General features: G+C 44.1%; 1 protein-coding gene across 1 annotated transcript in view; it reads left to right on the top strand.

Annotated features, from left to right (window-relative positions):
• LOC144762435 (dynein axonemal heavy chain 5-like) overlaps positions 1–27,743 on the top strand; it is a 1,437,549-nt gene that overhangs the window by 578,214 nt on the left and 831,592 nt on the right. Inside the window, exons 41-42 of the mRNA XM_078647616.1 lie at positions 17–216; positions 4,682–4,895. Coding sequence (XP_078503742.1) covers positions 17–216; positions 4,682–4,895 — 414 coding nt within the window. The remainder of the gene's footprint in view (positions 1–16; positions 217–4,681; positions 4,896–27,743) is intronic.

Raw genomic sequence — 27,743 nt, forward strand, 5'->3', positions numbered from 1 at the left:
CATGTTTCGTCTCCAGTGCTGCTGTGCCGGAGATGTCCCCAAAGAGGTCATTCTTAAGCATGTCCAAGAAGAGCTGGAAATCTGTTTCCGGTCGCTCACCTCCTACCTGAACCGGATGAGGCAGGCCTTCCCACGCTTCTATTTCCTGAGTGATTTGGCCCTTCTCTCACTGCTCAGTCACCCCTGGGATGTGAAGTATCTCCAGCATCATCTCAGGTAATTTTATGATGATAGCAGGCAAGAAATCATCTGCCTTCTCAAGACGAAATCAGAGTGGGGCCCAAAAATCACGTTCTTTGAAAATTTGAATCCCATTTTATTTTAATTGAAATACATTTTGTCCAGTTTAATTAGAGTACTTCTTGAACCTGAAACTCTGTGCTGTTTTGTTTGGGTAACAATCATACATACATAAGGGTAAACATTTGTGTTTGTCTAGCCTGCCCTTTTTCCTCTTGCTGCCATGTCATTGCTATTATGGGCCATCTCTAATTGAGTAACACATTCCCATTAGATGTTGATGCTGCATACTACCCTGCTGGAAGTGTTGCACAAGAACAAGGGGTGAAATCATGTACTGTGCTAAACCTCTTAGTAGGATCAATAAACTAGGTCCTGGTTTCAGGTGATCCTTAGTCTGCTGAGCCGTAAAGGGAGACTCTGTTCTGCCTCAGTACTTTACAGATGGTGCAGGATGAAGTGGCTTGGACTACAAGTCTTGGCTTCCTTGGTGACAGCTGTCAATAAAATGCGCCCCCTCACTGTGTGAGGGACTTCATTTTTTTATTCAGCGGGCATAAGTAAAATTCAGAGGCTGTAAACAAAATACATTGAATTGCAAGGGATTCATGAAGCTATAAAGAATATTCTTTCAATCCATGTACATCAATACTTGTGTTCCCAAGTAAAACATAGCAGTTGCAGAGTAATATGGTGATAATTACTGCAGTGTTGCAGCTACTTGCTAGCTTCCACCTTGACTCTATGGAGTCACCCAGTGTGCTCTTTGCAGGTTTCTGGGGTGACTCAATAACTACTCAGCTGAGTCTAAAAGAACTCCTGCATATACACTTCTATCCCAAGGAAAACCACAACCAGTTTTTAGTACCAGAATTATGTTGAGACAAATGATTAATTGGAAAATACATCGATTTTTTTGTTAATGAGGCCACATCTCACAATGAGTTGCTGGTGGAGTGATATTGCTGGAAGATAATAAAGAACTAAGGGACAAATGTACAAAACTATTTTGTGGTCGCAAACTTTGCAATTTACAAAATCACACAGCTTGCAGCCACAAAGTAAAATTGTGTTTTGCCATTCGTTAAATCGCCTTTGCAATTCTGAATTATTCTTTAAAAACCATTCATTTTTAATTACATTTAGGAGGGGATATGAAAGGATTATCCCTTCCTTCTTATGATTTTCAAATAAATGTCCCCTATGAGGCAGCTTCCCCTTTGGGAATTGTGTAAGACAGTCTAGGGGGAGCAGGCAGTGGCCCAGAAGGCTCTTAACTGCTCCCACTGATGTCGTCCTGAACTGTAAGCGTTTTATTTTAAAGCAGCACTGTTTATTTTAAGGAGCACAGACTGCTTTGATAAAAATGTTTTCCTGTTTGGAAATGTAAACCCAATGTTGGAGGTGTGCTGTTCCCTGTAGGCCACCATCCCTGTGACAATCAGAGGGGTCACAAATAGTGAACTACCTAACTAATATTAATTACACTCATCATGGCACAATACAGTGTGAGTGGATAATTTGCTACAAGACATATTAGTACATAGGTTGTTGTGTAAGAAGTAGTGTTGTTAGTTGACTTAGGTGTGAGCCCTGGTCAAGCAACAACCACAATTCTTGTCAGGGTAAAGCACAAGCCAACCCTAAATTAATCTATGCTCAACCTTCTGGTAGCGTGGCAAATACCAGTCAGGCTTAACGTAGAGGCAATGTGTTAAGTATTTTTGCAATACTTCAAACAGTAATAATGTGAAAATACCACAGAAAAACATGTTTTAATGAGAGAGCACAAGCACTTTAGCACTGGTTAGCAGTAGTAAATTGTGCAGAGTCCTAAGACCAGCAAAAACAAACTCAGCAAAAACAGGAGGTCTGAAGACAAAAAGTTAGGGGGGAACCACACCAAAGATGCCAGGTCTAACAGGTTGCATTGGAAAATTACAGACAGGTCAGGGCAGAATTTGAATCCTTTATTTACAACCTGTCTGTACGTACATCTGGACCTAAATTGAGTGCGCCAGGACTGGAATTATTGTAGACTGAGTCATCTTTGTAGATATGGATAATCCTTTCACATGTTAAGATATTGAAGTCTTTTGATATTATTACGAATGCCATTGTGTCTCACCTATCTACCCTGCCTTCGTTTGATACCCTTCCTTCCCTTACTCCTTCCACCCCTCTTTACCCGTTGTTTACTCAACAAATACCCAAAGCTGCGTTGATTTATAAAATGTTAGTAGAGAATGTTGGTCCTAGACCTAAAACTGTTCATGAAGTTGCTTGGGAAACTGATTTCTCTTTATCGTTATCTATTGATACTTGGAATCGATTATGGTCCAAACTGTTTAAGACTTCGGTTTCGGCCCGTATTACTCAATCACTTTTTTTCATTTACCACAGAGTTCTGTTTACCCCAGTACACATTACCAAATTCTCCCCTTCCTCCTCTCCCCTTTGTTGGTCCTGTTCATCTCACCCAGGTACACTCAAACACCTCTTATTTGAATGCCCACGAGTTCTCACCTTTTGGAAATCAGTTTGGAAATACTGTATGCGTATTTTTCACTTTTCTGAACCATTTTCATCGTTGCATATTTTTCTAGGTTCTATATCTGATGTTTTGGACTTACACTCTTATAATGCAAAATTGTTTGACCTATTCATTGCAACTGCATACAAAGTAATCCTGTCTTGCTGGAAGGATAACTCTAAATTGTCTGTGCAGACTTGGTGGAATTTTGTGTGTGATGAGCATAGAATTGCTATTGCTTCTTCTTCGTCTGTCACCTTAAAAATTAAGTCTGATCTTACTTGGCTACCTTTCTCCACCTTCTTATCCTCTTCTCCCCCCCCTTAACCCCCCTTCCCTCCTTTCTCTTTCTCTCCTCCTCTTTTTCTCTTTCATTCTTTTTCTTTTTTCCTCTCTATAAGATTTTTCTTCAATTACATGATTTTACTTTACCGTTTTTCTTTTTCTATTCTCAAAAAGTGTCTTTCATGATTATCTCCTATTGACTTTGTGTTATCTTATGTTGTGATATTATGATGTATCATTTTTCTTATGCTTAATAAAAAACTTTATTAAACTGAAAAAAAAAAAAAAAAAAAAGATATTGAAGTCAACCCAATTTTCATTATTTTTGCATCATATCCCCTTTCCACCTAATAACCATATCAAACTCCATGAATGTGGTTGAGTAGACATTTCATACTGCAGATCTGAAAGTGTCATTCATAGGGTAATTGGAGTGGTGCTGTTGTAACCAATCCAATACTTACTTAAGTGTACTGCTTTCACAGACTGTCACCCATAAACACGTTGTGGTATCTCCATACCAGTGGGAGCAATATTTCATTCTGTCTCCCAGACCAAATACTTCCTAACATGGCTTTTTGCTAGCCTCATATTTGCTTATCACATTTGCTCTACATACTAAGGCCTGGATCCCATCCTTGGGTCTCCTTCTATATCCTGCTGTCTTGCTTAGCAAGAGTACTTGTATTGACACATCCCAGAGTTCAAATTATGTTGGACACACTTATCTCAAAAGCATTTATATTTTCCTATATGAGATATCGTCCCACTGCGGCCACCTAAACTGTTATGCTGTTCTCCAACTCAGCTTTAGCTTCTTTCTTGTCAACAGCATAGATGTTCTGAATTTAGGTGATTTGTTTTAAAACTGCTGTTTATGGTTGTGCATAATAAATATATGTTTGATACTGTAAATAAATGACACTTTTTTTGCACCAGATGGCCACAGCAAATCCTTGTCTGAAAAAAAGAAAGAGTCTATATGTGCAGGCTTTTATATTAGTATTTATTTAATTGAATAGAATCATGAACAGAAACATTGTATGAAGGTAAATACAAGCGGTACACTACATTGGATTGAATAGTGGAGTGTAAACCAGGCAATTTATATGGTAGACTATTTCGAGTTTAATAGTACAGGGCAGTCAGAGCATAGTAATAGACCATTGGACGTGGTGTTGTGGATGGGGGATTCTTCAGGATGATGGATGTGTTATTAGAGCATTAACTTCAGGGTGGTCGGTGATGAAGTAGCTTTAAGTGGTGCTCACTGAAGAAAGTTTGATCTGAGCTTAGAACCCTATGCTCTGAATCATCCTAGTGTTTCTATGCAGTTCCCAATTGAAGCTGTTTATCAGCTATTCTTGGATCTCTGAGTCCATGTGACAGATCCTTACAATTGTTTTCTTAATAAGACCCTGCAACCTCCTCTATCAAGGATCGGATGATCTTGGATTCAGGCAATGACTTATGTAGATTTTCATTCACATTATGTGCCATAGAAATATGCTGACCCATTCAATAATCATATCCAGTAGGATTATAAGCAAAACGCAGATTAATTTGATCATCAGTTTAAAGACAAACAACTTATCTCAGCCTTGCAATGTGTGTTTTTTGCAGATACCTTTTCAGCAGTGTTCACAACATAAGTGTGGAGACCCTGGAGGACGATGAGATGAATACAATCTCAGACGATGAAACTGTGGAGGCTCCTATGCCCATCTATGATTTCCTGAGTGTTCGTTCTGGAAATGATGGGTGGATGTCATTAGGACAGAAAAGTGTGACGCAAATGACAGACAGTGAGACTGTTTTTCAGCTGTCGTTAAAGTCTGTAAGTATGTTGCCTAAATTATATTACTCAGATCAAATGACTATCTTAATTGAATCTGCAATATGCTTTAAAAGCAGACCATAACAAAATGATAGGATTAACTTTGATATAAGTAGCATCAACGCCTGGATGGTTACCTTAAATATTCATCACATGCCTTGACTTGAAAATGATCATGATACTCTTATAACTATAATAGACTCCCAGGCCTAAAGGAATTAATAGGTGATTCTTCTGAATGTAACACAATAACAAATAGCAATAGGTTTTGTGCAAGAAAATGTCTCTTTTTGACATAATCACCCACATTTCTTTGGGGACTGATGCTGCTGTCTTTTTGACTCTGTGCACTGGGACTCTGCTAACCAGTCCCAAGTGTACGTGTTCTGATTCCTCAGATGTGTCAAAAATGGCTATACTCCTGATTGGCATATTTAACTTACCTTAAAAGTGTACCAAGTATTTGTAAGTTTTATGTCACTGGGGGACTGTAGGACATGTGCCACTACTAGAGTTACAAATCAGAGCATGTGTTCAGGCCTGCCCCTGCACACTGGTGTGCAGTTTTAAACTGCCAATTTGGCCTGACAAAATAAATCTTTATTTAGGCCTAAGCCTTCCTTTTTAATAGTTTTAAGTTACCCTAAGTAGGGTCCTACTTGCTCATGCGGCAGGGTGCATGATATTTAAAATGTAGCACATGTATAGTTTGTTTTACATATCCTAGGTCAGGGTGCATAGTTTTTAAAAAGTATGACATATATATTTTATGTTTAACATGTCCTAGCAATGGAAAATCCCCAAAGTCATATTTTTAGGGCTCGGGCCTAAGCCACCACGAAGTGGAGGCGGAGCTTCCGAGCTCTTATGTGTTAAAAAAAAAATGCAGAAAGGGGTCCGGCTGGCACATTCCTTAGTTTTTTATGGCATCTGCCTAGTGATTCGTCTTCGCTGTGCTGTGTATTTAGTAGCGTTGACGTGATAGGCTGTAAGTAATTTACGCGTGCCCGATGTGGAATATTCTGTTAGAGAACGAGCACGGCAGAGTGATTAATCTTAATTAGGAGCTGTCAGAGTGCCCATGTAATGCAATCCAGATGGTTAAGAGAGGTGTCCTGCTTGAACTTTTCACACATCACGAGCGCTGACTCCTTCTCAGTTCTTATCTCTCGCTGTGTGATTCACTGCCGTGTGAAGTGGAGGGGGCAGCCGGGCAGAGCGTGTGCCTAAGGCTCGGAGATTTCTGGACTCGATGTCTGGCGCGGGGATGCTTATCTATGCCCCTGCGGAATGTGCTCGACCAGCCAACCACGAAGGGCCGGCGCGGCGGAGGCCTGGCCTAGGGCAATGTGTTAGTTCTGCAGATGCTGTAACTGTGATTGCCCGAGTAGGACCGGAGCCTCGTCAGCCGCATGTCATTCGGCCTACTACAGGGAATTTATAAGTGTGGGGAACAGTCGACCGCATATTAGGCGATTTCGAGAGCACAATATGCGTCAGAGCACTTGAAATGGTATTAGGGCTGGGTCAGAGTCAGTCTTAAGGGAGATAATAGTTTCAGAATCAGCACTGTCAAGGGCTAGTCTGCAATACCCCTCCCTGTTTTTCCGAAAATGTGCCCCGATTCTTAATGGCTTAGTCGGTCTCTGTCCAGAGGAACGTGTTCCTGCTAAACAGGAAAAATGTCCATCCTGTCCCACTCTGCTACCGGCCCATTAGGCGCAGTGCTCAGAAAGAGCCGTTCCCAGCAATCTCAGGGGTCGGCATTACTTGGCTGAGCACGCTTTTTTGGAGGGCAGAGGAGAAGCGGAAGCAATTAGGACAATCTGCAAAGAAAAAACACACACAAATTCATAGCAGGAAACAATCACCATCAACGCATCAGCCTCCCACCTCGATAACACACACAAAATATTCTAGAAATTGTATAGCCAGTAACTAACTTTTTAGGACTGCCATTACCCAAGACCTACTGATTTGAACAAACATTTTATGTTTAATACAGTTACTAACAGGAGTTTTTAAAGAGCCCTCTTCATGCATTACCCCGTTATTGTGTCATTCACGTTTCTTCCCGCCCACTACATATGACTTTGCAGAAATTGACCCACTAAAGCCATTGCTAACTTCCCAGTAACTGCCCTTGCACATCCATGAAGTAGTTCCGTTCAAACGCAATACGTGCTTTCTGAGAACAATTGTTTTTATATATTAGCCAAATTTTGTATATGAATGGGTGCCTGGCCGTTTCCATGACAATGGAGTTTTGCAAAAGCCACAACAAAACAAAACAAGCACTCACAGAGCTAAAAGTCTGGCAACAAACGCCAGCCCTATAGGCTTCGCCTCTGCTTGTTAGGGCTCGGGCCTAAGCCACCACGAAGTGGAGGCGGAGCTTCTGAGCTCTTATGTGTTCAAAAAAAAAATGCAGAAAGGGGTCCGGCTGGCACATTCCTTAGTTTTTTATGGCATCTGCCTAGTGATTCGTCTTTGCTGTGCTGTGTATTTAGTAGCGTTGACGTGATAGGCTGTAAGTAATTTACGCGTGCACAGGCTAGCGACGACAGCGCATATCTACAGGATAGCAATGACAGCGCATATCTACAGGCTAGCGATGACAGAGCATATCTACAGGCTAGCGATGACAGTGCATATCTACAGGCTAGTGAAGGCAATGCATATCTACAGGCTAGCGATGACAGTGCATATCTACAGGCTAGCGATGATAATGCATATCTACAGGCTAGCGATGACAGCGCATATCTACAGGATAGCAATGACAGCGCATATCTACAGGCTAGTGAAGCCAATGCATATCTACAGGCTAGCGATGACAGTGCATATCTACAGGCTAGTGAAGCCAATGCATATCTACAGGCTTGCGATGACAGTACATATCTACAGGCTAGCGATGACAGAGCATATCTACAGGCTAGCGATGACAGTGCATATCTACAGGCTTGTGAAGCCAATGCATATCTACAGGCTAGCGATGACAGAGCATATCTACAGGCTAGCGATGACAGTGCATATCTACAGGCTAGCGATGATAGTGCATATCTACAGGCTAGCGATGACGGTGCATATCTACAGGCTAGTGAAGCCAATGCATATCTACAAGCTAGCGATGACAGCGATGACAGTGCATATCTACAGGCTAGTGAAGCCAATGCATATCTACAGGCTAGCGATGACAGTGCATATCTACAGGCTAGCGATGACAGAGCATATCTACAGGCTAGCGATGACAGTGCATATCTACAGGCTAGCGATGACAGTGCATATCTACAGGCTAGCGATGATAATGCATATCTACAGGCTAGCGATGACAGCGCATATCTACAGGATAGCAATGACAGCGCATATCTACAGGCTAGTGAAGCCAATGCATATCTACAGGCTAGCGATGACAGTGCATATCTACAGGCTAGTGAAGCCAATGCATATCTACAGGCTAGCGATGACAGTGCATATCTACAGGCTAGCGATGACAGAGCATATCTACAGGCTAGCGATGACAGTGCATATCTACAGGCTAGCGATGACAGTGCGTATCTACAGGCTAGCGATGATAATGCATATCTACAGGCTAGCGATGACAGCGCATATCTACAGGATAGCAATGACAGCGCATATCTACAGGCTAGTGAAGCCAATGCATATCTACAGGCTAGCGATGACAGTGCATATCTACAGGCTAGTGAAGCCAATGCATATCTACAGGCTAGCGATGACAGTGCATATCTACAGGCTAGCGATGACAGAGCATATCTACAGGCTAGCGATGACAGTGCATATCTACAGGCTTGTGAAGCCAATGTATATCTACAGGCTAGCGATGACAGAGCATATCTACAGGCTAGCGATGACAGCGCATATCTACAGGCTAGTGATGACAGTGCATATCTACAGGCTAGCGATGACAGTGCATATCTACAGGCTAGCGATGATAATGCATATCTACAGGCTAGCGATGACAGCGCATATCTACAGGATAGCAATGACAGCGCATATCTACAGGCTAGTGAAGCCAATGCATATCTACAGGCTAGCGATGACAGTGCATATCTACAGGCTAGTGAAGCCAATGCATATCTACAGGCTTACGATGACAGTGCATATCTACAGGCTAGCGATGACAGTGCATATCTACAGGCTAGCGATGACGGTGCATATCTACAGGCTAGTGAAGCCAATGCATATCTACAGGCTAGCGATGACAGCGATGACAGTGCATATCTACAGGCTAGTGAAGCCAATGCATATCTACAGGCTAGCGATGCCAGTGCATCTCTACAGGCTAGCGATGACAGAGCATATCTACAGGCTAGCGATGACAGTGCATATCTACAGGCTAGCGATGACAGTGCATATCTACAGGCTAGCGATGATAATGCATATCTACAGGCTAGCGATGACAGCGCATATCTACAGGATAGCAATGACAGCGCATATCTACAGGCTAGTGAAGCCAATGCATATCTACAGGCTAGCGATGACAGTGCATATCTACAGGCTAGTGAAGCCAATGCATATCTACAGGCTAGCGATGACAGTGCATATCTACAGGCTAGCGATGACAGAGCATATCTACAGGCTAGCGATGACAGTGCATATCTACAGGCTAGCAATGATAATGCATATCTACAGGCTAGCGACGACAGCGCATATCTACAGGATAGCAATGACAGCGCATATCTACAGGCTAGCGATGACAGTGCATATCTACAGGCTAGCGATGACGGTGCATATCTACAGGCTAGTGAAGCCAATGCATATCTACAGGCTAGCGATGACAGTGCATATCTACAGGCTAGCAATGACAGTGCATACACTCACAAGGAGACCACAGCCAGCTGAGGTGCAATCTTCTCCCACTCACAAGAACGACATCACAGGCAGCAGCAGTGCAAGCTTCTTACACTCACAAGGAGACCACAGGCAGCAGAGGTGCAAGCTTCTCACACTCACAAGAAGGACATCACAGGCAAGTGGTGCAATATTCGCACACTCACAAGGAGATCACTGGCAGTACACACCATATGAACACACTCCATAACACATAGCAACAATACATTGGCATTTACAATGCCATTAGCTCAAACTCAAATAAATCCGAGCCCGATTGCATTTCTAATGCTTGTTTACTGTGGCAAGACTGGCTCTCCTATAGGAAACTACTGGGTTATATTATAACACCTTATAATACCTAAAGTCAGTTTGGGAGTAGCTAGAAAAATTACTCAACAACTCATTTTAATAGCAATTTAAGCTTCAGTCAGATTTCATATTGCTATTTTGAAAATGATTCTTTTAGAAAGTTGTCATTTACCTGCCTCAGCCAAATGTGCCTTTCTGTCAGTGTTCATTGTCACTCCAGAGGTGAATTCCCGATTAGGTGTGAAGTTACTCACAGAACCAAGGGAAAGGGATCAGGATTTATCTTCCCCTGATAGGATGATCACCCGGGCTGTGCCCAGGAACTTAATTAACTTCAAACGGCGCCTACCTTGTCACTGGCAGATGTAGCACACACCTGGGCTTGTCCCTTCTATTGTTTTGCTAGCCAGCCAAGCACACCTCCTGATGAGAGAGGAGTTGCCCCTAGAACCAGCTTTGACACCACAAGGGAGGGTTTTCTCATTTCCTTGGCCACACCTGTAGGGTGGGCACAGGAGCTTTTCACATGGAAGGAAAGGTTCTGCCACCTTGGCTTTAGGTAGATAGGTGTACAGTGGGATTGTTTGCAGTAGGCTACACAGGAACGTCTGCAAAAGTGGGTAGAATTATCCATGGGAAAGTTTTTCCTCTAGAGACTGGGACCACCATCATGCCAAAGCCATTAATGTTGAATCACTGGTTGTATCCAACTTACTGGTTTGTCCTGCTGAAGGAGATTTGACTTCCAGTTCTTCCTGAGCATGGATGCTATACTTTTCCCACTCTGAGCTTTCCTCCCTTTGTCAACACACCAGAACCCTGCTCTTCAAAAATTCAAGGGATAACTCTTTGACCGGGACCTAACTGGGCCTCTTTTCCGACCCACACGCCATGTCAGGCGGCCACAAACTAGTCCTTCTCTAGCAGGACTAGTTGCCAGAGGGTGGTGTTATGGGCGTTTTGACACTAAAATGTAATACAAACTTTAAAAATTCCTATCTTTGTTTCATCTTTACTAGATTTTTGTCATTTTGGCGTCATTTTGCTTATATTTTTACTCCTTTTATGAACTTGATTGAGATTGTTAATGCTTTGTGTTATTGACTTTTTAACTGTTTTGATACTTCTAAATGCTTTATAAATTTTCATAAGTAAAGTTTGTCTGCTGTATGCCATCATTCCAGGGGTGGCGCCCAGGATTAAATTACTGAAACCTTTACAGGAACTAACAAGAATAGTGCCATTGTCATTTGTGGTGGTCTACCAGCTACCCCAACTAATAATACTCTTTCTCACAGATGGTAATCGAATTCTATGAATTAGGAGGAGTTGATACAAAATGTAATGGATTTGATTAACCCTTATTTCAGGAACTTGCTATGTTTGAAATATATGTCCATTGTCCCTAATCTCAGACCCAGCGACATGCTCAATTGCCCCTGTCAAGGAGTATCCCCAGCTCTTTCTCCATTCAATTCAAGATTGTTTTACTTTTCTGCCTATTTACATGCCATGGCCTTCTATGAAAGAAATATATATTCTTTCCCTAATACTCCATCAAATACATTCTTCAGTATTCTTATTCCACCCAAAATGCGTGTACATGTCCTATAATATTCTGTTTGTAGAATCATTAGAGTGTTCTGCCGTCTCTCAAATGTGTAAGTGTCTCCAAGATATGTCCCTCTAGAGGAATGCTCATATCTCTGTCAAAAACGTTCAATGCTTCCCACACAATACTTAACATCAGTGTTTTATTTCTGGAGGAACCGGTTAATATTGTCTGATAATGCACACAAAAAACCTGCATTTCTAATAGCATCAGGTTTAAATCCCCATTTGGTGGATTAACTACATTTATATTGATCTGTCCATAGAAACCATCTATTGGTGCTGATTTAGTAGGACAGAGAGATAAATGCCTCAATCTGGCCATGATCTGACAAAGTGCATACATTTATATATATAATAGTAATCCATGACCTAACTCCCAAGCTCTTGAAACTTGATGAGTTAAAGTATTCTTGACAGGGAGGAAACAAAAAGAATCAGTGAACTCTTTCAAGCTCCTATGTCTATTGCACCACACATTGACCAGGTCAACGTAATACCATCACTCGTTAAGAATCACAGCCGATCTTGGTATTTGTGAAGGGGTTTGACCAAAGTGCCTCTGACTCATATGTAGTATGAAGTCAAAGCACCATGGTAAAGGCCTTATACATTCCATAGAGTCAAAAGCTTACCTCCATTGTTCCATAAAACATAGCATACGGTCCTTTCTCATTACATATACATTTGAAAGCCGGAATTCCCGGCGAATCAAAGTACCCTCTTGGAGTCACTGGTGTGCGATGGAATACTTCATTTTGCCCCAGCCATGTTTATATTTATGTTTATGTTTATGTTTATGGGATTTGTAAAGCGCGTGACTACCCTTGGGCATCTCAGCGCTACGAAGCAAAAAAAGCAGGAGGGAGAGACTAGCCTTGTGGAAAGAGCCAGGTCTTGATTTTTTTCCTGAACTGGGTTTCATTTTGGATGGATCGGATGTCGGGATCCAGGCTGTTCCAGAGTTTGGGCATTAGATGGGAAAAGGATCTACCCCCCATCAGGCTCTTTTGGCAATAGTGTTCTTCATGAGGAATTTTGAGCTGAATCTTAGTTGTCGTTGGGGAATGTAGTGGGTAACCAGTATTTGGATGAGTGCAGGGCACCTCCCGTGCATGGCACGATGAGCCAGATTGAGTTCTTTAAATTTGATTGTTACCTGAACAGGGAGCCAGTGAAGTTCCTTCAGTCTGGGTGTAATTGACTGACGTCTAGGTATGTTTAGTAGTAACCGAGCTGCTGCGTTTTGGACGACTTGCAGACGGTTAACTACATATTTCGGGGATCCCAGGAAGAGGGAGTTGCCGTAGTCCAGCCTTGAGACCACTAAGGCCTGGACCACCGTTTTTTTACCATCTTCGGGGAGTAGGGGCATAATCTTTCTGAGCATGCGTAGTGTCCCGAAGCAGGTGCTGGAGAGCTTTTTAGCCTGTGTCTCCATTGTAAGATTTTTATCTAGCCACATGCCCAGATTTTTTATGGCCGGTTTGGATGACGGAGGTGGTCCCCAGCTAACAGGCCATGGGATATTAACGTGGGGATTCAGATTGTTGCCCAGAATCATCAGCTTCGTTTTGTCCCCGTTCAGCTCAAGTTTGCAATCTAGCATCCAGGATCCAATTCTCTCGAGGCACGGGATGAGCTGTCGGAGGTCAGAATTCAGGGTGTCTGAGATTGAAAAGACTAGTTGCATATCATCCGCTTAAGACACGACGGAGATACCAAATTCTTGAATGATCAGTGCTAGGGGGCTGAGATAAATATTAAAAAGGGTAGGGCTCAGGGAAGAGCCCTGAGGTACTCCCCAGGGAGCAGGGAAGGGGTCAGACTTGAACCCACCTTCCACACATTGGAAGGATCTGTCCCTTAAGAAGGAGGCCACCCATTCTTTCGCTGTACCTTTTATGCCCACTTCTTCCATTCTTTGTGTTAGCACTGCGTGGTTGACCGTATCAAATGCGGCGCTGAGATCTAAGAGCACCACAGCTGCCATTTTTCCTTGATCTAGGATGGATTTAAGTTTTTCAGTGACCACCAGCAGGCTGACTCAGTACTATGCTTGGGTCGAACCCCATTTGTGTTTGGTGGATTATATCATTATTTTCAAGGAAGGTGGAGATTAAAGAATTAACGTGTTTCTCCGCCAATTTGCCCACTTTTGGCAGGAGGGATATTGGTCGATAATTGGAAAGTTCAGCTTGATCTAAATGTGTTTTTTTTTAACAAGGGTTTGATAACGGCATGTTTCCATTCTTTTGGAACACTGCCCTGCTCAAACGAGAGGTTGATAAGGTTCCTCAGTTGAGTAGCAACAGCTTCCCCACCTTGGGCAAGAATGTTGGGGGGTGCCGGGTTTGAGGCAGAGCCTGATTTGATTTTTTTTTAGTAATGCTGTTGTCTGCTCTAATTCCAAGGGGGGGGATAGTCATAAGGACTGTTCCGTCCGGCAGAGCAGGGCTTTGAGATTCGGGTGATGTGGGAAGAAGGTTTACCGGCGACTCTGGGGGTTTGGGCTGGAGGGAGTTATAGATAATTTCGATTTTATTTTTAAAGAAGGTTGCCAACCCATTGCACCTTTCATTGGAGTGTTCTGGGCTGTTGGGCTCTTGGGCTGGGCTAGTGAGGGCTTTTACAATTGTGGTATATAAATAAATAATACCGGATCTAGGTTTTACTGGACATAGCAATAACAGATAGCTCAATAAATAAGAGTCAAGATTCGAGGTAGTAGGAGTTTGCAGGTTTAATACAGCATAAAGGACAGGAGCAGGACAACCTGCACGGGAACAGGATGGCAGCGCTGCCGGGGGCAGGATCAGAATCGGCGCGCTCTGGGGAAAGGACTGGCGTAACATTTAATAATAATACACAAGCATATATAGTAAAACAGTTGCATTACAGTACATATGATAGGCGGAGCAGTGGGTGTGGTCAATAGCAGTCGCGAAAGATAAGGGTGAAAATGGGTGTAACAGGGGCGTATACATAGACATGTGATGTAAACGTAACAGAATATGTCATAAATGGGGCGGAAACATGGAGGGGGCTACCTAAGGAGCCGGGACCTCTAACCTAATGGTGCGCGCAAACTGACAATGACGTGTTACTAGGAGAAGCTGGGGGCTATGAACTCTGTGCTAGGAGCAGAGACTGAAGTCTGGAGAGTCAGGGCGACATGTACCTAAACAGTATCTAGTATCTGATGTTTAGAGAACATGTTGATATAAACTAAGAGTCAGGAGGGGAGAGGCTAACGGACTCTAAGACTGGAGCATGCCTTATTCTACATGTAGTGCGTGATGAAGAATATTAAATGACCATTAAATGCAGTATTTCTCTTACATGGAGACGTAAAGGCTAGACAATGACGGAAACTATTGATGCGATTCAGTAGCTTAGGAATGCAGAGAAGGAGGGCTGGACTGATAACTAGAATCATAACATACTCTTGGCAGACTCGTAGGCAGAGCCAGGCTGAGCCGGGCACTGTGAGGCAGGAAGTAAGTGAAGGGTCGAGGACACAGGTGGGGGCTGTATCGCTCCTCAGCGAGGCTCAGGAGACAGGAGCTGAATCTGGTGTCCGGGACCTTTTGAGGCCTAGAAACGGGGACTTTACAATGAAATAACGTGCACACTGAGAAACGTGGCAACGTAACTTTACATAGGCCTGATACTCGTAGCTTTCACGAGAACTGGAAACTGGCATACTAGAGATGGACACAACTGTAATTGCGTCTTTAATCAAACATGGGGGATACATATGCATATTTAATCATGCACACATAACATAAGAGGGAGGACACGTAGGGACACAGAACATGACAAAATTTACTTTTCCACATTCCCTCCTTGTCACTACGTTTCCATCAGGAAACATCAATATTCATGATACCATCTATCATTTCATACAGTATCATTTGCTCGTCTCGAGTTTTCTTGGAACTGGATTTAGGACGGGACTTGGGACTAGGAACACATGATGTAGCACAAATGCCGCAAATCGCAGGGCCACATTGTAAACAGAGGCAGCAACTGAATATGACCGCTACTGCAATACCCAGAAATGACAATACTTTCCATCCCCAGGCGGAAATTATATTCCAGAACCAACCGGACCATGTCCAGGTGCCTGGATCTTGGTGTAACATATGGGCAATTTTATGGAGTCTGGTAATAGCTGAATAAACAGACGGTGCGTTATTAGGAATGAAAATGCAGCAACTAGATCCGATGACTCTACAGGCCCCGCCCCTATCGGCCAGTATGACGTCAAGGACGAGACGATTCTGGAGCACGACAATTCTCATAAAGGATTGTTCTTCGGTTAAGTTACCTAGAGCAGAAGTAGTCTCAATCACTACTGCTTCAAGTGTTCTGGTTAATCTACGTATCAGTTTACTATTTACAACAGTACCTAAGTAGGGGAAGACACCTTTATTGATATCTATGTATTGTTCTAGAGCAGTTTCAGTATAATCGACAATCGGGAAATTTCTCTTGTGTCTAGTATGTACTAGGAGGGAATTCCTATGATAGTCAGGTGGGGCTAGGAAAACTGGTGGCAGTAGGAAGGCAATGTAACATGTTCCCTCCCAATCGAGGGGCAGACGAACATATGCGGTCTGACCACAAACAAAATAAGAATGACGTGAAGCTTTGAAAATAGATTTCCCACTGTCACTATACTTGACAATAGTAGTACAATCACTATGGCCTACATGTACGGAACCATTATTTCGGACACATAATTCACCTTTGACTGGTAGTACTGAAATAGCAGGTAAGTCTGGAGTAGAATCAGACTGAACATTCAGGACCATGAAATTCGAAGAATAATTACCCAAATTATAAACTTCATTTTCTAGATCTAACCCTGTTCTGTGGGGAAGACCTTGCTTGTCTGGGAAACATGTACTGTTCAGAAAAGACATATCTGTTGAGGATGACGTTAACGTGGACCATGCTCCACACGAACCATTATGTGAAAATGGATAAGGAAAGAGTGGCAGAACTCCCTTCGGTGTCTGGAAAGGGGGGAGTCGACCACACACCCAACAATTAGTGGCATTGCTGGTCTGGTGTGAATAATGTAACATGCGGATAAAGGAGTTATTACGCATAGCAAGACGATATGAGAGTTCATGAGGAGGCAGATCACTAAACGTGTGCTCTACTGTAACATTAGCAGACTTATTTACATGAGAAACTGAAAAATACAAATAAAATGCATAACTGGTGCAGGAAATCATAATGCTAAAATATAGCAGAAAACATAAAATAATAGTGCAACTTCTAGAGTTCTCACTAACTCTCTCTCTGTGGGGGTCTATTATATACATGTCAGAAACCGGTCTAACCGTTTCACCTAGGGGAGGACTTAGACAATCAAACTGGCTGACTTATTTTACTAGACCTTAGTTTAAGCTTATACTCCTGTTGCGGAGTTTTCGCTAACAGGGAAGGGTTCGTAGCAATGTCTTTTGCGGGACAGTCCTTAAGAATAGTACTTTGGCAGTCTTTAAGATCCTCGGAAATGTTCTTTGAAACAGGTTTCAATCCAAAAAATCTTTTCACATGAGACAGATGCACCCAGCCCTTTCTGCCTTCCAGCTTGACGGCAGTACGGGTGGCCAGGAGGACCTGTCGGGGTTCCTTCCAGCGAGGCTCCAGCGGACTTGAACGATCAAAATTCCGGACAAGGACCATGGATCCGGGAACGATTTCATGCGGTGCCACCTCGGTATTGTCTGGAAATGCGGCAGCAACCTGTGAACGACAAGAGTGTAGGGCAGACATCAAGGAAGCTAGGTAATCTGTCAGCATATTACTTGAAACATCGGTAATACTTCGAGGTCTAGGTGTACCCCACATGTTAGGGGGGCGGCCGAATACGACCTCATAAGGGGACAGAGCTGATCTGGAATGTGCGACCATGCGCATATAAAATAAAGCAACTGGCAGAGCTACTAGCCAGTCCACACCTTTCTCTTTACATACTTTTGCAATTCGGATTTTCAGGGTCTGATTATGTCTCTCTACGAGTCCGGCTGCTTCTGGATGGCGTACACAATGGAACTTCCACTGGTACCCTAACAAAAGGGAAACATGTTTCATGAGCTCAGATGAGAATGGCTGGCCGTTGTCAGAATATACGACTCTAGGGAGTCCGTAACGGGGGAAGAATTCACGAACCAACTGCTTGGCAGTGGTCGCGGCTGTGTAATCTGGGACTGGATATGCCTCTGTCCACCTGGACAAAGCGCATACAACTACAAGGACATACTTGAAACCTCGACATCGCTCCATCTGAATATAATCCATCTGGAGGACTTCAAAAGGGTGGTCAGGGGGCTGGAATCCACCTTGTTCCACCGGGACACTTTTACCTGGATTAAACTGGCAACATATCATACAAGTACGGACTTTCTGCTTGGCTGCAGCTCGTAAATGCTCGTTGAACCAAATGTTCTGGATACTATCTAACATAGCTTTTTCTCCTAAATGTGCTGGACTATGTGCGGTATTGATAATGACTTGAACCATAGAATCGGGAAGAAACCATGTGGCTTTACCCTTCGTTACCCATCCCTGGTCTGTCTGGACCCCTCCTTGTTCAGACCATTTCTTGATTTCCTCGGGAGTAGCATGTAACTGGATATCTATGACATCTTGAGTGGGGTCCTTAACTGTCATACAGGTAGTCAGATCTGGAGTGTATGTCGGTGTCTTATTAACTGGAATGTCTGGTGTCTGTGCTGTAAGCTTGGCTGTGCGATCTGCTAGATCATTACCTTGGGAAATAGTGTCAGTGACTTTCGTATGTGCTTTGCATTTCATGATAGCAATAGATGTCGGTAAGTGTATGGCATCTAACAGAGCTTGAATAAGGAGACCATGCTGAATCTTGGTTCCATGAGAAGTCATGAAACCTCTCTCCTGCCAGAGCACTCCAAAGTCGTGTACGACTCCAAATGCGTAGCGTGAATCTGTGTAAACATTAACTTTCAGGTTCTTAGCGTGTATGCAGGCTTGTGTCAGAGCAACTAGCTCTGCTGCTTGAGCAGACAGGGTGTCAATACGGTGTGTTTCAATAACTTCAGTGTCAGTAGTCACTGCATACGCGGCTACTAGTTCTCCTGTACTTGTTCTCATACATGAACCATCCACATAAAGTGTCAGGTCGGGATCTGGTAATGGAATATCTGTCAGATCTTGTCTTGGCTTTGTCATGATGTTAACTACTTCCACACAGTCGTGTGTGGCAGGATTTGAATTAACTGACGGTAACAGTGTTGCAGGATTTAGAACGTTGCAGCGTCTGATTTCTATGTGTGGCTGGAACAGTGTCAATTCATAACCTGTTAAACGTGCAATTGTCAAGTGCTGAGTCTGTGTTCGGTTTAAAAGAACTTCCACGGAGTGTGGAACTTGTACTGTCAAGGAATGTCCTAATACTATGGAATCACTTTGTCTGATAGCTAGTGCTGTGGCTGCAACTGACTTGAGGCACGCAGGCAGAGCCTGGGCTACAGGATCTAATGTGCTCGAAAAATAAGCACAGGGCTTGTATTGTCCTGCTTGATCTTGTGTGAGAACAGATAATGCTGTACCTTCGCGTTCAGTGACAAAAAGTGTAAAAGGCTTACTGTAGTTCGGTGTAGCTAGAACTGGAGCTTGGCATAAAGCTTTCTTTAATTCATTAAAACTAAGTGTATGTTCAGATGTCCAAGGGAGGACAGTCGATACGGCTGCCTCCTGTGTCGTTAACTGTATCAGTGGTTTAGCTAGAAATGCATACTGAGGAATCCATTGTCTGCAGTAAGAAGTAAGGCCGATAAAAGCACGTACCTCCTTCTGGGTCTTGGGCTGAGGAAGACTCGCTATTAACTGGATACGGTCGGGTGTCAACTGCCTACCCCTCTTGGACAGTAAGTGGCCTAAATAGATCACTTGCTGGACACAGAATTGAAGCTTAGAAGGGGACACCTTGTGCCCCATCTCTGCTAGGAAATACAAGACTGTAAGGGATGCTCGCTCGCAAGCACGTTCAGAACGGGCTGTGATCAGTAGATCATCGACATACTGGAGCAGGGCAGTGTCAGTTGGCATGTGAATGTTGTCTAGTTGTCTCTTAAGTGCTTGACTGTAAATGCTAGGACTTTCTGTGAAACCTTGAGGAGCTCGTGTGAACATATAGCTCCTTCCATTTAAACAAAATCCGAAAAGGAACTGGCTGTCTGGATGAATGGGGACACTGAAAAACGCGTTCTTGAGGTCTATGACTGAAAAAAATGAGGCTTCAGAATCAATGGCTGTCAATAGGGAAGAGATATCTGGGACAACTGGGTACTGGGGAATAATACATTTGTTAAGCTCCCGAAGGTCAATCACTAATCGATATACTGGGGGTGCATTTGGATCAGTACGTTTCATGACTGGAATGATCGGAGAATTACATACATTGGAGTCAGTTTCTACAACTACTCCTTGAGCGATGAGCTCGTCAATAATTTTGGATAAGGCTGTTACAGCCTCAGGTGGCAGTCTGTACTGTCTGATTCGTGGTAACACTACACCTGGTTTGAGAGTCACACGATGGGGTGTGATTTGCATATAACCAACATCAGTTGGACCTTGCGCCCATAGATGCTGCGGAACATTAGACAATCTCGGATCAAAATCTCGTAATACATAGTGACCCTTGAAGTCACGTAGGAACAGTCGTATTCCCTCTGGGGAACAGCATATGACTGCACCTAATTCTTTCAGTGTTTTAATGCCTAATACATTTTCTGGGCATGACTTCGTAAGTAACAGATCAGTAGTGCGGGACAATGGACCTACTTCTAGAGTAACTGGCTTAGATATCTCATTTACAATAGGCTTTCCTGAAAATCCAAGGGAAACATTTCTAGAGCCTGAGAGCGGAGCCCCTGGAACTTCGGCGTGACTAATGGTGGTCCTACTTGCCCCTGTATCAATCAGAAACTTTCTGTCTTTCCCTAATACTTGACTATGAACATAGGGACCCTCTTGATCTACAGGTATCTCGATGAGAGGCAAGCCTACCTCCCTCTCTAGGCTGTTTCATGAATATGGCTGATACTCTGGATACTCGGACTGCGCATACTGGTACATCTGCTGTGTAACATGCTGTGTTGCAGCAATAGGCTGCGGTGCTGGAACTGTCTGTTGTGCATTCTGTGGCTGAGAAGTCTGTGAAACTTGTTCTTGTCTAGGCGGACGTGGTCTTTCTTTAGTTTTACCGGTAGCTATATTATGTTTCAGAACTGCACACTCGTTTATAAAATGACCTGGCTGTTTACAATAATTGCAGTTCCCTTTAACGGGAACTGCAGGATGACTGGCTTGATTCGTACCCCTCTTCTGACTGTCTTGTGGAATAGATTGTGCAACTAGTACTTTCATTTTCGTGTCTTTCATACGTTTTCTTTCATGATCTTGTTCTTCTCTGATTCTATTCTGGTGGTATTGGAGCATCTGTAACATCTGGGACGGGGTATTAGCTTGCCAGGTACTTTCGACTTTCAAAACTCGATTCTTCACTTGTGGACTTGAATTCTCGACTAATTTAGTAACAAAAAGATGAGGGTATGACTCGCTACTCGTCTTGAGGCCACTGTTTATACTAAAACATTTCTCGAATCTAGAATAAAAATCACTAGTGTCTTCGTCTTGTTTCTGTTTACAGGCTGAGATTGCATCCCAGTCTTCCTTTTTAGTTGCTAATAATCTGGGCAAAACTTGTATTAACAGTTCAGGTAATTCTTTACATTTTTCTCCTAGACCGGTACCTGGTACTCGTATCTTATCTTCAGCTTCGAGAACTGCCCAATCGATCTTTTTCTCTCCCACCTCCCAATCTTTTTCCTTGAGTTTCTCGTATACCCCTGCGGGCAACAGGACCTTTAACATTTTAATTATATCTGGATACGTGTATTCTCCCATACGGAGCATGTCCTTTAATTCTCGGTGGAACCCTGCTGGATCTTTATCATGACAGGGAATTAACTTTTTCATCTCTAAGAGTTCCATCTTTGTAATCGGAGTGTAAACAAACACTCGTTGCATTTCACCATCTGTTGTCCTAACTGGGTGTACTTCTCGTAACGGATTCTGTCTGTCTATGTAAAACGGTTTACTTTCTGGAGGTGAGACATGAACAAAATGCGGGTTCAAAAACATACTATATTTGTGGCGCTGTTCTAGAATGACACTAATTAAATCGGTACCTAAACCTTTCCATCTATACTGGAGTAACTCGTTCAGGACATCGTGTAACGGACCTGGATCAGAATGTTGACCCTCATACAGAGTAACGAGGTGCTGGATCATATACGTACCCACCAGTCGTTGCTCGGCTGGGGGCAATTTCAGAAACATTTGTGCCACTATTTCGTCTGGAAAAGTGGTAGAATCAGTAATCCATCGGACTGCTGATCGGACTAGTTCTTGTTCATGCATAGTACTTAACTCACTGTAACCGATTCGTGCTTTCAGAATGTGATCGGTAGCTTGAAATACTTGTTCCAGAGAACCTTGTTCTGGTGCTGGATGATGTAAAACTGACTTGTGTTCTAGGCGCAAATGGCGATCTGGAGATCTAGATTTTCCTACATACGCTATTCTAGTGGGATTCTCGTCCTCTACCTCTTCGGTAGAGTCATTTTCTTTCTCGCTTACTTGTGCTGCTTTACGTTGTTCGTGTAACTTTAGTATTTCCTTACGAATTTTCTTGTACATACTCTCTATACTACTGATAGTCTTGTGTTTACCCTCGGCTATATTATCACTCCACCTTGTCAGGATTTTCATTTCGGCCTGATCTTTAGTCGGGTAATCTTGTTCTCTTATTAGACAATTAATCAGAAACTTTAATATCATGAGCTGGATCTCAGCTTTCCTTTGAGACATGGCTTCGCCAATACTTTCTGGATCATCCCCTGTACGGATGAAACGATATATTCTGTCTAGATCTCCTTTCATATCTGGTAGGGTGTCTAAATACCCGGTCACCCGTCTTACACGGATGGAATATATTACTGTACTATCATCACCTGCAACTGGATCATAGCGGCATTCAGTGAGAGCTCGTCGGATTTCTGCAACGGACTTAAATTTGGGCGTACGCTGTAACGCACATTCATGTAACTCGGCCAACGTTCTACGTTGGTGCGGTGGCGGGGTACCAGGAGGACCTCCTCCTGCGGCCCCTAAACTGGAATCGTCGACTGATACTCTTCGTACCAGCGCGGCGGGAAATTGTAATGTAGGCTGGACCGGGGGTACCGTAGCAGGTACTCCGGTGACTGGAGGAGCAGGATTTACATTATTTACAGGAGCTGGCGGAACAGGATTTGCATATTCTGGGACTGTGTCGTCCAAATAGGACGAGATGAAAATATCAGCTGCGGTCGGTTTGTGACGTAGCTTAGTCGGAACTAGTGGTGGCGGAAAATTACTGGATGCCTCCGGGGTCGCTTTTGGCAAGCCCTCGGCAAGAAGAGGATACATACCCTTGATGAGGGCATGCCTCTGTCTGTCTGACTGTTCTGTTTTAACTCGTTCACCTATCTCGATTAGTTCCCTTTCTTGGGCTCGTTCTAAGGATTCTCTACTTAGTTCTGACTTTCTGATTTCTTTTTCGGTTCTTCTATGAGATTCTTTGCGCCATAACTCGATGGCATCTTTCTGTGACTGTCTGGCTTTCTTTTTCCATAATGCTTCTTCTACTCGCATGATGCACTCGGCATCCCATGTACCTGATACGGGCCATCTATACTTTTCTTCTAACTGTTTGGTATACTCTACCCATAAATCTAGATATAATATGGCACTTATGCCATGCTTTTGATACATAAAATGACCTGGACTGTCCCTAGGCGGGACAGGAACTGCTGCTTCTAGCAGACCTTTTCTGGTTTTTAACTGACGTAATTTCGAGAATAAGGGCATGACTGAACTGTAATCTAGACACAATACAATACACAATGAACACGATAATTACTTCACATTCATACCACGACATTAAAAATACATGAAGAACATTTAAAATAACAGTTCGAACAGAATACTACCTGGAATACTGAAAACAGAATACATGAATTTTCTCGAGAACAGAACTGACTAGAACAGAAACTAGATGCACTGCTGAAACAGTACGAAACTTACCGGTCTCATAAAGAGACACGTCAGGACCCGCATCCACCGAAGTGGACACTTCGTTTTGGGTCTGTGTACCACCAACCCACGGACCAGAGTCAATTAGATTGACCCTGTCTAGATACTACCCCAGCAATGGTACTCACCGGGCAGCAAGAACGGAAGGCCTCGGACTGGACTGGACTGCTTCGACGCCGGACGGACGAACTTCGGACTTCTGTTACGGGTGGGCCTCCGGATACCTCGGACCTTGGACTCTCGGCTTGGGCTCTGGTCGGGACTCGCCGCGTTCCTCCACCGCCTCGTCTGGATGCTGGACCGCCACCTCCGTCTCCTCCGTGGGCCTGAGGGATACTTGAAGCAGAAATATCTGCACGTGCACGGTATGGTTCCGTCACGGCTGCAGAGGGTCAGGGGGCCGGCGTGGCTTCACCGGCGCGTGGGGAAAGGGCAAGTCCCTGTTCGGGCGCCATTATGTGGTATATAAATAAATAATACCGGATCTAGGTTTTACTGGACATAGCAATAACAGATAGCTCAATAAATAAGAGTCAAGATTCGAGGTAGTAGGAGTTTGCAGGTTTAATACAGCATAAAGGACAGGAGCAGGACAACCTGCACGGGAACAGGATGGCAGCGCTGCCGGGGGCAGGATCAGAATCGGCGCGCTCTGGGGAAAGGACTGGCGTAACATTTAATAATAATACACAAGCATATATAGTAAAACAGTTGCATTACAGTACATATGATAGGCGGAGCAGTGGGTGTGGTCAATAGCAGTCGCGAAAGATAAGGGTGAAAATGGGTGTAACAGGGGCGTATACATAGACATGTGATGTAAACGTAACAGAATATGTCATAAATGGGGCGGAAACATGGAGGGGGCTACCTAAGGAGCCGGGACCTCTAACCTAATGGTGCGCGCAAACTGACAATGACGTGTTACTAGGAGAAGCTGGGGGCTATGAACTCTGTGCTAGGAGCAGAGACTGAAGTCTGGAGAGTCAGGGCGACATGTACCTAAACAGTATCTAGTATCTGATGTTTAGAGAACATGTTGATATAAACTAAGAGTCAGGAGGGGAGAGGCTAACGGACTCTAAGACTGGAGCATGCCTTATTCTACATGTAGTGCGTGATGAAGAATATTAAATGACCATTAAATGCAGTATTTCTCTTACATGGAGACGTAAAGGCTAGACAATGACGGAAACTATTGATGCGATTCAGTAGCTTAGGAATGCAGAGAAGGAGGGCTGGACTGATAACTAGAATCATAACATACTCTTGGCAGACTCGTAGGCAGAGCCAGGCTGAGCCGGGCACTGTGAGGCAGGAAGTAAGTGAAGGGTCGAGGACACAGGTGGGGGCTGTATCGCTCCTCAGCGAGGCTCAGGAGACAGGAGCTGAATCTGGTGTCCGGGCCCTTTTGAGGCCTAGAAACGGGGACTTTACAATGAAATAACGTGCACACTGAGAAACGTGGCAACGTAACTTTACATAGGCCTGATACTCGTAGCTTTCACGAGAACTGGAAACTGGCATACTAGAGATGGACACAACTGTAATTGCGTCTTTAATCAAACATGGGGGATACATATGCATATTTAATCATGCACACATAACATAAGAGGGAGGACACGTAGGGACACAGAACATGACAAAATTTACTTTTCCACACAATCTTGAATAGTTCCCTCGGGGAGTTGGAAGATTTGGCAATTCTATCTTCATAGAAGATGGCCTGTGCTTTCCGGACACTATTTTGATAGCGCCGGATGGCCGCTCTATATGTTGTTTTTAATTCGGGGTCATACGACTTCCTCCACTCTCTCTCCAGTCTTTTGCAGTTCTTTTTCTCCTGTACTAGCATGGGGGAGAACCAGGAGGATCGGTTGGTATTTTTATGTAATAAGGGGCCTGGCTTCCTGTAGTTCCTATTGATGGAACTGCTTATCCATGTATGCCAGTTACTATGTGCCTTGTGCAAATTTTTAGTTTCAGGGGGTGTAGAGGATTCCAGATCACGGATCCAGGCCTCTGGCACAGTTTTGGTCCATTTCCGTCCTATGACCGTGTTGGTTTTGTTAGGCGCGGTAATGGGGATCTGGAGCTCAAATGGAATGAAGGCATGATTTGTCAAAGGCATCCAGATTGGGTCTGATACTTTTAGTCTTTGATCTTTGGAAAAGATGGGGTCTAAAATGTGTCCTTTCTCATGTGTGCCGGAGGAAACTAGTTGTGCGAGTTGTAGGGCTTCCATGTCGGTTAGGCACCTCTTAGCACAGGGGTCGTGAGGATCATCCAAATGGAGATTAAAGTCACCTAGCACTAGCGTTTTTCTCTATAAGCATACTTGCAAATAGGTCTGGGGCTGAGTCTACGAACTCGGTGGCGGGTCCTGGGGGCCTATAGATTAACCCCCCCGCAAAGGAGTTGGTTGCGGAGAAGGATAATCTGAAGCTACAGGCTTCGGCGTTGTTGATGTGCAGAGGGGCTATTATGCACTCCTGTTGTGCCTGGTGTATAATAGCCAGTCCTCCTCCTATTGCTCCTTCCCTATCAAGGTGGGCAATTTTGTAGCCCGGGGGAAGTGCTTTTGCAATATCAGGGGCTGAGCTGTCTCTAAGCCAGCTTTCGGTGCTGAAGAGAGCCTCTAAGTGTTCTTCTTCCAGTAGTAAATTAATTTCTAGCGCATGCTTAGGTAGGGATCTACAGTTAATGAGTCCCATCTTAGCTGTTTCCCATTTGGCCTCTGTGTCGAGCCTGTGGTTGTTCTTCGTGTCTCCTGGGAACTTACATACCGGGCAATGCAGGGCTTGTTCTATATTTAACAGGTGCTGGCAGTGCGGGAGTGCCGTGTCCTTTATTTTTAAAAGTTCTGATTTAGTATAGGTGAAGACTCTTCTCGGGGATATGGAATTATGGGCAGGGATCCTAGCCCCTGGTCCCGGAAAGTCGCGGACGGGTTCAGACGGGCTTTCCTTTGGTGCTCCTTCGGCACGCCAGCTGCGCGCCCGCTGCGCGTCCAGTGGCCCATGGGTTTAAATGTAGGGAAGTCCAAAGTGCTTCCGCCCCTTCCCCGCCCCTGTCGTGCCAGCTGGGAGAGTTTGGCCCCACCCTCCACTCAAACGGCTCCTGCCGCGGTGGACCGGGGCTGAGGGCAAAGTCCCGAGGAACAAAAGCTGTGCAAATACGCAGGTAGGGGGATAGAGGGGGATTTAAAAATGACGCTTTCCTTTTTAAAAGTTACATACAGTTTTTAAAAGAGGAGTGGGGTGCTCTCTGGCAGCGTTCAGCTCTGGCGGCAGAATGACTGGGGTTGCCTCACCTCGCTCCGCTGTGGTCCCATAGCCCCGGCACTAATGTAGAGAAGTCCAAAGTGCTTCCGCCCCTTCCCCGCCCCTGTCGTGTCAGTTGGGAGAGTTTGGCCCCCCCCCACCAATGAAACGGCTCCTGCTGCGGTGGACCGGGGCTGAGGGCAAAGTCCTGAGGAACAAAAGCTGTGCAAATACGCAGGTAGGGGGATAGAGGGGGATTTAAAAATGACGCTTTCCTTTTTAAAAGTTACATACATTTTTTAAAAGAGGAGTGGGGGGTGCTCTCTGGCAGCGTTCAGCTCTGGCGACAGAATGACTCGGTTGCCTAAACTCACTCCGCTGTGGTTCCAGAGCCCCGGCACTAATGTAGGGAAGTCAAAAGTGGTTGTCTTGCGAGTTTGAATAGTGAACAGCTCGCAACAATTGTATCTTAGAAGCAGCCTTGTATCATCCATAATAACATTTTCATCAACACCCATGTCAAACCCCTAACAATCAACATGTTGCATGAAATGGGGCAATATTTACAAGCACACGTTAAGCCACGTAGGGTGGCTTTACCTGTGCGTGTAAA

Source organism: Lissotriton helveticus, chromosome 6 (genome assembly GCF_964261635.1).
Source record: "Lissotriton helveticus chromosome 6, aLisHel1.1, whole genome shotgun sequence".
Lineage (NCBI taxonomy): Eukaryota > Metazoa > Chordata > Amphibia > Caudata > Salamandridae > Lissotriton > Lissotriton helveticus.